Here is a 13,162-nt window from a genome sequence, read left to right as displayed (position 1 = left end):
TCCTGCCAGGTAGCACAAAGCCAGGAACAAAGGATGGCTAACCTTGACATCACCAGAGTCCCTCCTGAGAGCCTACGGCACCAACGCACCTGGTGGCTAGCTTCAGACCATGCCAGAGCACCACCCAATAAGCTCCACAAACAACATACCAAAGAGTGCCCTTGGCTGGCAGCAGAGTTCCACTAAAGCAGCTCTTGCTCTGTGGAGTCGGCCCCTGCAAAAAAGTTTGTCTGCTGTGGTCATGTCCATGCCTCCTCAGGGTCAACCTCATCTACTGACATAGCAACAGTGAATGAGGTGGGACCACAGTAGGAAGGGACACACAACCTACACACGGAGCAGCCAGTTCCGGTGACTAGGGAGACTGGGCCCCACAGGACACCTGCCACACAGAGCTACTCTGTCAAGACAAGGAGATGTTCTAACTCTACCTAATGCACAGAAACAAACACAGTAAGGCGGCCAAAATGGGAAGACAAAGATATACGACCCAAATGAGAGAACAGGACGAAACTCCAGGAAAAACTCAATGAAATGGAGACAAGCATTGTATATTACATTCAAAACACTGGTTATAAGGATGCTAAATTAACTTAATGAGACGATTATATGAAATCAGTCAGAACTTCCAACAAAGAGACAGAAACCATTAAAAAAAGAACCAATCAGAAATTAAGAACACAATAACAAATAAATAATAATTTACAGGGAATCAACATTAGATTAGATGAAGCAGAGGATCAAATCAGCGATTTGGAAGACAAGTCTGAAAATAAAGGGATGTGAAAGATATTTGATGTAAATTGTAAAAAGAATAACCTGGGGTAGCAATACTCATGTCTAAAAAGACTTTAAAGTGCTGTAACAGACAGAAGGGCATTTCATAATGATAAAGGGAACAATCCAACCAGAGGACAGACATCTCATAAACATCTATGCACCTAACATAGGCAGACCTAAGTATATAAAGCAAATATTTATTTATTTATTTTTAGAGATGAGAAGGGAGGGAGAGATGGAGAGAAACATCAGTGTGTGGCTGCCTTTCCTGTATTCTCTCCTGGGGACCTGGCCCACAACCCAGGCATGTGCCCTAGATTGGGAGTTGACCTGGTAACCCTTTTGTTCACAGGCTGTCATTCAAACCACTGAGCCACACCAGCCAGGGCTATAAAGCGAATGTTGACTGATATAAAGGGAGAGATTCACACTAATACAGTAACAGTAGGGGACTTTAACACCCCAGTGACATCAATAGGTAGATCATCCAGACAGAAAATTAACATGGAAATAGTTGACTTAAGTGACACATTAGGAAAGAAGGACTTAATTGAGATTTTAAGGAAGTCACCCCAAAATAGTGACTTACAACTTCTCAAGTTTGTATGGCACATTTTTCAAATAGACTACACATTAGGCAAGAAACTGTGTCAATAAATTTAAGAAAACTGAAGTATCAAGCATCATCTCTAGTGACAATGGTATGAAACTAGACATCAGTAATAAAAACACCAAAAAACACAAATATATGAAGGCTAAATAACATGCTCCTAAACAACAAATGAGTGAACAACGAGATCAAGGAAGAAATCAAGATCCATTCAGGCAAATCAAAAGGAAAACACAACTCAAAATTTATAGACACAGCCAAAGTAGTTCAAAGAGGGAAATTAATAGCAATACAGGCTTTCCTGAAAGAACAAGAAAATACTAAATAAATAACTTTATACCCAAAGGAACTAGAAAAAGAACAACAAAGCACAGTGAGTAGAAAGAAGTAAATAATGAAGATCAGAGCTGAAATAAACAAAACAGTCTAGGAAAACAATATAAAATGTTGATAAACCCAAGAGCTGGTTCTTTGAAAAGACAAAATAAATAAACCTTTTGCCACACTTATCTTAAACCAATATAGGATTATATGTCACATGTAACTGAAAAAATACAATGTAATCCAAATTGCAGGACTGTAGCAAAACAATGAAGTTTTGACTGTTAATTATTCAATGTAATCTGTATTTTTAAAAAAATTTTAGGTTCTTAAAGATGCAGGGTTGAAAAAAGAAGATGTTACAATGTGGGAAATAAATGAGGCCTTTAGTCTGGTTGTACTAGCAAATATTAAAATGCTTCAGATTGATCCTCAAAAAGTGAACATCAATGGAGGAGCCGTTTCTCTGGGACATCCAATTGGGTAGGTAAAGTCGAAGAAAAATTCTCTAAGTAGGTTAATGGCTGCCTTTGTGTGTCTTTCATGAGAAGTCCTGTTACTCTGTGTCAAAGATTTCCTTCCTGCCCTTTGTAATGCAAACGCTATTTGTGTGATAGGATTGAACACTCAACAGATATGTAACATTCGTTTCTTGAAATTAGTATTTCTCTATTCTGAAGATGATTTCAGATTAAAGTCTAAGCTTAGACTTTTAAAAAAGCTGTAACCATTCTTGAAACAATTCTCCCAAGTTTAAGAAAAGTAATGAAGTTCAGCTATAAGGCTAATAAGCTTTTCAAAAAAGTTAATTTGGAATAGAACCTTTTTTCTTACTTATAAATTCTAATTTAGTAAATAACCAAAATGCCTTCTTAATCCTAGGATGTCTGGAGCCAGGATTGTCACTCATTTGGTTCATGCCCTGAAGCAAGGAGAATATGGTCTGGCCAGTATTTGCAATGGAGGAGGAGGTGCTTCTGCCATTCTGATCCAGAAGCTGTAAGATAACTTATGTAATCAGTGTGACCCAGCTTCCTTGGGTCAGCTTATACTCAAAATAATGTATCTTTTTTTATTATTTTCTAATTAACTTTTAAAAGCTAGAAAAACCAAATCCCAAAATGTTTTGAAATAAATTTTTTCTTCATTCAGCTTTAAATTTTTGTTAATCTTCTGAAGCTTAGAATTTTTATTTTATAAAGCTATAATATTTGAAATATCAGTGTGTAAACTTAGTGACTTATAAGAAGCCACGGTGACCGCAATATTGTTAGAAAAGGAGAAATGTATGTGCTCAGGTCTAGGTGGGTAGAATTTCATATAAGCTCAGCATTCAGAATTTGGGGTGGGGTCACACTGAGAAAATCCTGGGGTTTGAGCTCTTAATTACCACAGCAACACACAGAATGGGAAAGAAGGTAGAAACTGCTCACCTGAATGGATTTATAAAGGAAAGGGATTGCTATTTTCAGTATGTTGCAATGCCTTTTCTTGAACAGGATAAAATGCAGCACAGGTATTTCGCATTGCATTTCATCTGGGAAAAAGCACACTGTAGGCGGGGGCTATGCACATCCACCGCAGCACGAAAGCTCTTACCCAAGTAGAGACTGACTGACAGCAGTGGGAGAGGGGAGGGGCAGAAGTGTCACTTCCACACATAACTCGTCAACTAATTCACTGTGGATTCTTACCTGTGAAGCAACAAAAAGACAACTATGGGAAAAAATATTGTTTTGTTGTCAACGAGAACTTTCCAAAATACTTGTATGGTAATCACAGCTAACTTTTGTTGCTCCTTTGCTAAGTGCTGTCTTAGAAGCTTTGTTTTAACTCCTTTAATCCTCACAAAAAGTCAAGAGGGTCGGCACCATTATTATCTGTTTTCATACTAGATGGTAAAGAAATCGAGGCACTGCATGGCTAAATAAATCCCAAGGTCAAATACCTGGCAAGTAGCTGAGATGGGCTCAAACTGAGGCAGTGTCACTCCAGAGCCCATGCAATGCATCAAAAGAACTAGTAAAACGCATGAAAAAAAGGCAACCCAAAATACAGTGACCTGAAAATGTCTTAAAAAGCTCTTTGACAATTCTGGGGGAAAAATATATGGGAAAAAATAAAGAGAGGAAATGAAAAGAAGATATAGAATCAACAAGTAAGTGGTATTTCTTAAAAAGAAATAAAAATAAATGGTATTCTGAGGTATACTTACAATATAATTTTAAAAAGTTATTTTAGTGCTAAGTGGGCAGATGTTGAAGGTCTTATTTAAAGCAAAAGTAAAAGGATCATGTGAAGACAATCTGGAGAAAACAGAGTAAAAAAGAATAATTCTTCAAACACTGAGGTAGAAAAACCGGTAGACTCAGACTTAGTTTCTATTATAGTCAGTGTCAGAAGATAAGCAACCAACATCTGCATAGTATTTTTTTAGCCCTCACCTGAGGACATGCTTACTAATTTTAGAGAGGGGGAAGGGAGGGAGGGAGTGAGGGAGCAAAACATTGATGTAAGAAAGGAAATGGACTGGTTGCCTCTTGTACGTACCTTGACTGGGGACTAAACCTGTACTTAGGTATGTGCTTTGACCAGGATTCGAACCTGTGACCTTCTGATTTAGATGTCAGTGCTCCAAGCAACTGAGCCACACTGGCCAGGGCTGCATAGTATTTTTAATGGTGTAAAGTCACAGACACTACAAGGTGTTTAGGGACACAAGAGTTCAGAAAATACAGCACTTTGATGTTTCTTTGAAAAATAACAGAGTAAAGAATTAAAATTAAGAATTCAGGAATGTGATAATTTAAAAATTTTTAAATGATTAAGGACTGGCTGGGGATGAAGGTTAGTTAGTGGTAATATAGGGAGAGAAATTTTACAGTTTGTTTAAATATGCAGGGATTAGGGATTCATGGCCCCTTGTGTAGTCAAAAATCTGCATGCAACTTTTGGTTCCCCAAGAACTTAGCTGTCCCTCACTATCTGCAGGGGATTAGTTCCAGGATCCCCTATTGATAAAAAACCTAATGGTGTTCAAGTGCCCTATGTGAAATGGCACAGGTCATTGCAAACAGTCAGCCCTTCACATCCACTGACTCCCAGCACAGGTAATTATGGGGGGAAAAAACCAAAACACCTTTATATACAGGGGACCCACACAACTCAAACCCATGTTATTCAAGGGTCAACTGTATATGCTAAACACATGCAAATGCCCATATAAATTACTATAGAAGGTAAGAGCTGAAAAGCCCAATTAAAAGTAAAAAGAAAAGCTGACTTCTAAACTTAAAATTGGACAAGAACTATTTTGTATGAAGAAAAGATGATTCCTACTTATAGACAATCCAAAGAGAAGTAGAGGAGTACAAGAAAAGTGAGGAAACAGCTGGGAACTGACTGTGATCTTCCCTGAAGAACCAGGGCAGCCAGCAGGTGCCACCTTCCATTCTGAAGGAAGACCATTACAAATCACCAACATCTCCCTAGAAGGTGCAGGTGCACATGTGACACCACAGATATGCAGGTCACCCAAAGAATATGCCCGTGGATCACCAGCTTTGACAGCCAACACGGCCTTGCACATATGTGTCCAATAAAAATTGAAGCAAAGCAGCAGCTATTAATAGGTGCAGGGCATATCCTTTCTTCACCCATAGTATACACTCGGGCCCTGTGCAGAGGGTGCAGGCAAAAAAGCCCATACCCCTGGGAGGGCCCTAACTGCATTATTTTCCCAGCTGGTGCCCAGTGGAGTGTAGCTTCCAATCAGCCAGCATGTAGGTGCCCACTGCAATCCTCCCTTTAGGGCACTGACAGGTTTCGGCACACCTTCAACCATTGGGAACCACTAAGAACGAAGAAGGTGGCGTGGACAGTCACAAAAGATTAAGGAGCTCTGGCCAGACTGATTGTGTCCTCCACCAGATCACTCTGTTAAGACTGGGAGAGGTAGCTCTTTTATCTCATGCACAGAAATCAACGGAGTAAAGGAAACTGAAGAAATAGAGGAGTGTTCAAAATAAAAGAATAAAACACACTATAGAAACAGGCCTTAATGAAAAAGAGATTAAGTGACTTACCTGATAAAAATTCAAATTGATGGTTATAAACATGCTCAATGAGGTTAGGAGAATAATGCATAAGCCCTGGGTGGGGAACTCAGATGAGTAGAGCGTTGTCTGGATATGCCAAGGTTGCAGGTTCGTTCCCCAGTCAGGACACACACAATAATCAACGTTTTTCTCTCTCTCAAATCAGTTAAGAAGTAGTGCATTAGAAGTGAGAATTTCAAGAGACAGAAAATATAAGTACCAAACAAATCAGAGTTGAAGAAGACAAAAACTGCACTGAAAAATTCAACAGAGGGGTTCAGTATTGGACTAGTTCAAGTAGAAGAGAGAATCAGTGAACTCAAGGCAGGGCAGTGAATGTCATCTAATCAGAAGAAAAACAGTCAACTGGCTAAAGGCCTTGTGTGATACCATCAAATGGGCAAATATATGCATTAACAGGGTCCCAGAAAAAGAGAAAGAATTAAGAAATCATGGCTGAAAACTTTTATAATCTGGAAAATGAAATGAAAATCCACACAAGGAAGCCCAGAGTGTTCCAAAACATATGAATGCAAAGAGCACCACACTGATACACATTATAATGAAATTGTCAAAATAAGAGACAATTTGTTAAGTACAAGGGAGCCACAGTAAGACTATAAGCAGGTTCTTTGCAGAAACTTCACAGGCCAGGTGGGAGTGGCATTATATATTCAAAGTGCTGAAAGAAAAAAACTGCCAACTAAAAAAACTTTACCAACAAAGTTGTTCTTCAGAATTGAAGGAAAGGCCGTATTCAGAAAATCAAGGGCTAAAGCCCATCCATCACTAGTATATTGGCCTTACAAAAAATGTTAGCAAAACTTCGTCCTGAAACAAAAGGACAGCAAACATTTGAAAGTATAATTTTCACTGCTAAAAAAAATGAAAAATTCGGAATGCTCTTAGGTAACGGTGTTGAGCATGTCACTTATAACTCTAGTAGGAAGGTTTGGGGAGAAGAGTAAAAGTGTAGACTTTTAGCCCTGGCAGGGTAGCTAGAAGAGATTGGTAAGAAATACCCAGTCATGAAAAGCAGGGACCTACAGCCAAGACTGCTCTGCCCAGCAAAGCTATCATTTAAACTGGAGGGCAGATAAAGAACTTCCCAGACAAAAACAAACTGAAGGAGTTCATCACCACCAAACTGTTATTATATGAAATGTTAAGGGCACTTATTTAAGAAAAAGATCAAAACTATTAACAACAAAATGTCAAAAAATGCACAATTAAATCTAAAAAACTAAGGAAAGGAAAACAGACAGAATAGTGTTTTAATGATTGCTAGACGGGAGAGGGCCACGGGAGGAGAGTGGGTGGGGAGGTAAGGAGATTAAGAAGTACAAACAGGTAGTTACAGAATAGCCGTGGGGATGTAAAGTACAGTATGGGACATGGAAAGGCCAAAGAACTTATAAGCATGATCCACGGACATGACCAATGGTGGGAGGATTGCCTGAGGAAGTGGGCAGTGCTGGGTGGAGGGGGGCAAAGGGGAAAAATTGGGACAATTTTAATAGCATGATAAAATACAATTTAAAATACATGGGTAATGGCATTTTTTTATCTTTCCTAATAGAGCAATAAATAACAATATTACTTTGAATCATGTTGAATTTCAAAACTGCCGTGACTGTAACTTTTATTCAGTGTTGTAAACATGAATTCATGTTGGTAACACATCAAGTCCTAGGGTTTCTTGTTCCTCCCCCCCAAAAGGAGCATGACTTTGGGGGAGCAATGTCATACACGCCACTTTGAAAATAAGTACATATTCTTTTTAAGAATTTGGCAGAATGATGTTGGGTTTTTAAAGTATCATGAGTAGTTTGATTTGAATTATACACGATCCCTATTTTGAGTTAAAAAAAAAAAAATCAGCCCTGGCTGGTGTAGCTCAGTAGATTGACCACGGGCGATAAACCAAAGGATCACCAGTTTGATTCCCAATCAGGGCACATGCCTGGGTTGTGGGCCAGGTTCCCAGTGGGGGCCACATGAGAAGCAACTACACATTTATGCTTCTCTTCCTTTCTCCCTCCCTTTCCCTCTCTCTTAAATAAAATCTTTAAAAAAATCAAAGTGGTGTGTCCTCTCATGTGGTTGCACAGGTCAGCCTCTCAGCACTGTCAGTATAGATCCTGCTCTTAGTCTTTTTCCAGAGTTTTTTATAGCTGAGAACAACCAGCAAACCTTTGATGTCTGTGACCTAGAGGACCTGACAATTATCAGGCACAAATAGTTGACCAGATGATTGTATTTGCAATTCTTCTGAATAACTGTTTGATTCAAGGAGAGTGTTTCCTACCTATGAAATTACACACCATATGTAGTCTCTCAAGGGGGAGAGAGTGAGCCTACCAGATTCTGAGATCCAAGAAAACACCTTGCTGCTTTTAACTGTCCTTTTTAGTGCTAAGAGTTATATTTTTTTAATATGATTTTTTATTTAATTCTTGTTCACGTACAGGTTTCTGTCTTATATTCCCAACCCTGCCCGCCCCCCGCCCCATGCTCCCCGCCTCCCTCCCCTTTCCACCCCCCACCCTTAGTTATTGTCCATGTGTCCTTTATACTTGTTCATGTGAGTCCATTCCCTTTTCCCCTATGATTCTCTCCCCTCTCCCCTCTGGACCCTGTCAGCCTGTTCCATATTTGAGTGTCATTGGTCGTATTTTGCTTGCTTGTTTGGTTTGTTTAGAATCCTGTTAACGGTGAGATCATATGATATTTGTCTTTCACCGCCTGGCTTATTTCGCTCAGCATAATGCTTTCCAGTTCCATCCATGATGTTGCAAAGGGTAGTAGTTCCTTCTTCCTTTCTGCGGCATAGAATTCCATTGTGTAAATGTACCATAGTTTTGTGATCCAGTCATTGACCAATGGGCATCTAGGTTGCTTCCAACTCTTGGCTATCGTGAATTGTGCTGCTATGAACATTGGGGTGCATAGGTTCTTTTGGATTGGTGTTTCAGGATTCTTAGGATATGCTCCTAATAGTGGAATTGCTGGGTCAAAAGGCACGTCCATTTTTAGTTTTCTTAGAAAATTCCATACTGTTTTCCATAGTGGTTGTACCAGTCTGCAATCCCACCAACAGTGAACTAGGGTCCCCGTTTCCCCACAACCTCTCCAGCACTTGTTGTTTGTTTCTTTGTTTATGATAGTTGTATTTTTTTAAAGATTTATTTATTTATTATTTTTAGAGGGGAAGGGAAGGAGAGAGGGAGGAAAACATCAATGCATGGCTGCCTCTCGTGCATTCCCTGCTGGAAACTGGCCTGCAACCCAGGCATGTGCCCTGACTGGGACTTGAACTGCGATCCTTTGGTTCACAGGCCCACGCTCAATCCACTGAGCTACACCAGACAGGGCGAGAGTTGTATTTTTTTAAGTGATGGGTTGAACAAAGGAATCCCCAAAGAACTTATTTTTATGCAGAAACTAAATAATTCTTAATAAATAAATCTCTATTTTGGAATCAAGAAATAGAAAAACAATCCCAACTGCCTATAGCCACATCTTCTGTCTCTGCACAGAAAACAGAATCTCTCAGGAGAGAAATCTGTATGACCTTCTTGCACACCTCTTCCCAGTCTTCCTCCTGCAGACTGAATGCCACACCTGCACCACCACCATCAGCATCAATAATCCCTGTTTCTCCTGTTCCACAGTCACCAATATCTCCCTTGCTTGGGAATCCAAATCTCAGACAGTTGCTTCCTGCTTTGCAAGCTACAATGTGACTTAGTTCTAATGTGAACATATCCAGAAGAAATGAAGTTTTCATAGCAGCTCTGACACAAGCCTCACTGCAGTCTGTAATTCATGTTTTTTACTGCTGTACCACCAGCTGTCAACATAACCTCTCAATTTGAGCCGCTCAGCTCTCTACACAAGCCCAGCCATCTAATCCGTCTCCAATGTCTTTAATGTTTGGTGCATTATCCCCAAGACTGTGTCTCCAAGAATAAGCACATTGAATTAACACAGTCCCTATCAACCTTTGACTAGTACTCCTGCTTCATCACAAGGAAACCTCACTACTCTGGTAGTTGAAGAAGGACCAGTTTCACAATTGGCCACACTGCAGCATCCCATAGTGCTGACAGACCACAAGGTCATAACTAGTTTCTCCGAGTCTTCAGCTAAAATTGCCAGAAGTTCATCACTTGCTTCAAATCATACTTCTGGTAGGAATGCATGAAACGCACCAGATGTAACACAGAATTCATCTGCTCAAACTATATGTTCATTAACACCTTTGCAAGCAGCACAGTTCAACAAAAATCTCGAAAAATGTGTTCAAGGATGGCCTGAAGGTCATCATGCTGATAAGCAGCCACCAAGATGGCGAAAAGACCTGGCCGAGTTGCTTGGCTGGAGTGTTGTCCCACACACTAAAAGGTAGTGGGTTTGATCCCTGGTTAGGGCAACATACCTAGGTTGCAGGTCCAATCCCTAGTTGGTGTGTGCACAGCAGGCAACCGATCGATCTTTTCTCTCTTATCAATATAGATAAAAACATATCCTTGGGTGAGGATTTAAAAGGCTGCAAGAAGCCCATAACATTGGAAATGTTCACATGTCTGAAATTTGTACTCAATTAAAAAACTTAAAGATCTTTACTTTGGGTATGTAAAATTCAGGCAACTCTGAGAGAGCAAAGGGTACTTATTTTTGAGACATCGAATTAAGGAGCTCAAAAAGCTAAAATGAACTTCTGACCAAGATGGAGGCGTACGTGGAAACACGGTGCATCCTCGCACAACCAAGTTTAAAGACAACAAAGTTTTAGTAACAAAAGCGCAACCAAAACACAGAAAATTGAACTATAAGGAAGTACAACAACAATTAACTGTTAAGCCAGACTGGTTAAGAGGAATGGAGCCAGCAGTGGTGGAGTGGGGTGGGGCAGGAAAGATCTGCCAGACCAACCCAGGCACGCAGGCAAGCCCTTGGAGGATCCCAGGTGTGGGGTAGCAACAGGTGGACCCAGTGAGGGCATAAGGCAGCTGGCTGACCGAGGTCACATTTGCACACAGATAAACCAGGCGAAGGAGCGAGCAGTGAGACAGACTGCAAAGGCCCCAGCGGTGGGAAGCAGCAAAGGGGACCACCATTGCCCATCTTTGACCCTGTCCCCACATACACAACCCAGCAGCTGGGTCGCCCCTCCCTGGTGAACACCTAGGGCTCCGCTCCTCATATGTAACAGGTGATAACAGACAAAAACATTATGGTTCAAGAACTTGAAGGCCCAGAACCAATAACTCTAAGCCACCAAGAAATAGCCAGCCTATTAGATGCACAGTTCAAAATACTGGTGATCAGGATGCTCATAGAACTGGTTGATTTTAGTCACAAATTAGAGGAACAAATGAAGGCTAAACTAATTGAAATGAAGGGAAATGCACAGGAAACCAATAGTGATGGAAAGGAAACTGGGACTCAAATCAATGGAGTGGACCAGAAGGAAGAACAAAACATCCAACCAGAAAAGGATAAAGAAACAAGAATTCAAAAAAATGAGTAGAGGCTTAGGAACCTCCAGGACATCTTTAAACGTTCCAACATCCGGATTATAGGGGTACCAGAAGAGGGAAGGAAACAGCCACGAGTGGAAAATGTATTTGAACAAATAATAAAGGAGAACTTCCCCAGTCTGGCAAAGGAAATAGACTTCCAGGAAATCCAGGAAGCTCAGAGAGTCCCAGAGAAGTTGGACCCAAGGAGGAACACACCAAGGCACATCATAGTTACATTAGCCAAGATTAAAATGAAGGAGAGAATCCTAGAAGCAGCAAGAGATAAGGGGACAGTCACCTACAAAGGAGTTCCCATCACACTGTCAGCGGATTTCTCCAAAGAGACCTTACAGGCAAGAAGGGGCTGGAAAGAAGTATTCCAAGTCATGAAATCCAAAGACCTACAGCCAAGATTGCTCTAACCAGCAAAGCTTTCATTTAGAATGGAAGGGCAGATAAAGTGCTTCTCAGATAAGGTCAGATTCAAAGAGTTCATCATCACCAAGCCCTTATTATATGAAATGTTAAAGGGACTTATCTAAGAAAAACATATGAAAAACATATCTATAAAACATATGAACAGTGAAAGGACAGCAAACTCAGTTATTAACAACCGCATCTAAAACAAAAGCAAACTAAGAGAACAGCTAGATTGGGAGCGGAATGATAGAAATGGAGATCACATGGAGGGTTAGCAATAGAGGAGTGGGAGGAGAAGGTACAGAGAATAAGTAGCATAGATGGTAGGTAGAAAATAGACAGGGGGGCGGGCAAGAGTAGTACAGGAAATACAGAATCTAAAGAACTTGTGACACATGGGCATAGACTAAAGGGGGGTGGTGAGGAGGTGGTGTGCAGGGTGGAGGGGAATGAAGGGGGGAAACGGGACAATTCTAATGGCATAATCAATAACATTTTTTTTTAAAGGTAAAATGACAGAATTTCTTCATGGTGTAAAGATGTGAGTAATCATACATAGTTTTAAGCCCTGGATATTGCCCAATTTTAATATTTTCCAGTTCCATTTAAGCAGATTTTTGACTGTTAAGCCAGGCAAAAGAAATGACAAGGGGATGGCAGACTGTGAATTAATTCAGGGGAAAGAGACAAATTGATTGTGAAACCCTTGAAATGTAGACTTAATGTAGTTGTATTCTTCATTTTGTAAAAGTTGTAGAGTGAAACCATGGGAAGCCATGTGTAACAGCTTAGCCAGCCCAAAGTAATCAACGCTGTGAAAGTAACTGAGGCTTTTACACATGAACATGTCTGCAAAATTAACCTTATCAGCACCCCCCCCAAAGAACAAAAAAAATGGAGGAAGATTAATTTATTATTTGAAAATTCCACCCCACCCCCAATTCAGTAACAAGAATTGGGCAATCTACATCTAAGGAGATATAATTTTGAACCACATGAGCAGCGAAACAACTGTTTCCAAACTTTAGCCTGATCAAGAGCACTGCTTGTTTTGCAGAGAAATGTTTTTTTCATTTGGTGTTCCACTTCCCTCTGAAATACTTGATCTGCTTTTTATCCATTTTTTAAGGCACCTCTTTTTTTCTCCTTCCTCAAGGCACTGTTGCTATGGTACTTTTCTATAACCTTTTCATTTTTGTGTACAGAAGCTTAAAATTAGTGACTGAACATAGCCTGCTTGCTTGTATAAATGACTGAAATCTGTTTACACCCAGTAACCATGGAACAGACCTAAAAATATTGCTGGGCATATGTGCTGGGAGTACACTGAATACTCACATGTAAGGAAGTGGTCCAATGAACAAGGCTGTAGGAGGGGAAAGAAGAAACAAGCTAGTCAAATGTGA

At 40.2% G+C, this 13,162-nt stretch overlaps 1 protein-coding gene and 1 pseudogene across 2 annotated transcripts in view; both read left to right on the top strand.

Moving 5' to 3' along the window:
* The window catches only part of ACAT1 (acetyl-CoA acetyltransferase 1), a 57,084-nt gene extending 54,214 nt beyond the window's left edge, over positions 1-2,870 (top strand). For both annotated transcript variants that reach the window (XM_037047715.1, XM_037047714.1), the window contains exons 11-12: positions 2,037-2,194; positions 2,594-2,870. In XM_037047715.1, the coding sequence (XP_036903610.1) occupies positions 2,037-2,194; positions 2,594-2,714 (279 nt within the window). In that variant the 3' untranslated portion in view covers positions 2,715-2,870. The remainder of the gene's footprint in view (positions 1-2,036; positions 2,195-2,593) is intronic.
* Positions 2,871-9,215: 6,345 nt separating this feature from the next.
* Positions 9,216-10,501, top strand: LOC118988243 (WW domain-containing adapter protein with coiled-coil-like; annotated as a pseudogene).
* The last annotated feature ends 2,661 nt before the right edge of the window (positions 10,502-13,162 follow it).

Source organism: Sturnira hondurensis, unplaced genomic scaffold (genome assembly GCF_014824575.4).
Source record: "Sturnira hondurensis isolate 20B ecotype Veracruz unplaced genomic scaffold, ASM1482457v3 Scaffold0006213, whole genome shotgun sequence".
NCBI classification, from domain to species: domain Eukaryota; kingdom Metazoa; phylum Chordata; class Mammalia; order Chiroptera; family Phyllostomidae; genus Sturnira; species Sturnira hondurensis.
This window is presented reverse-complemented; position numbering and strand designations above follow the sequence as displayed.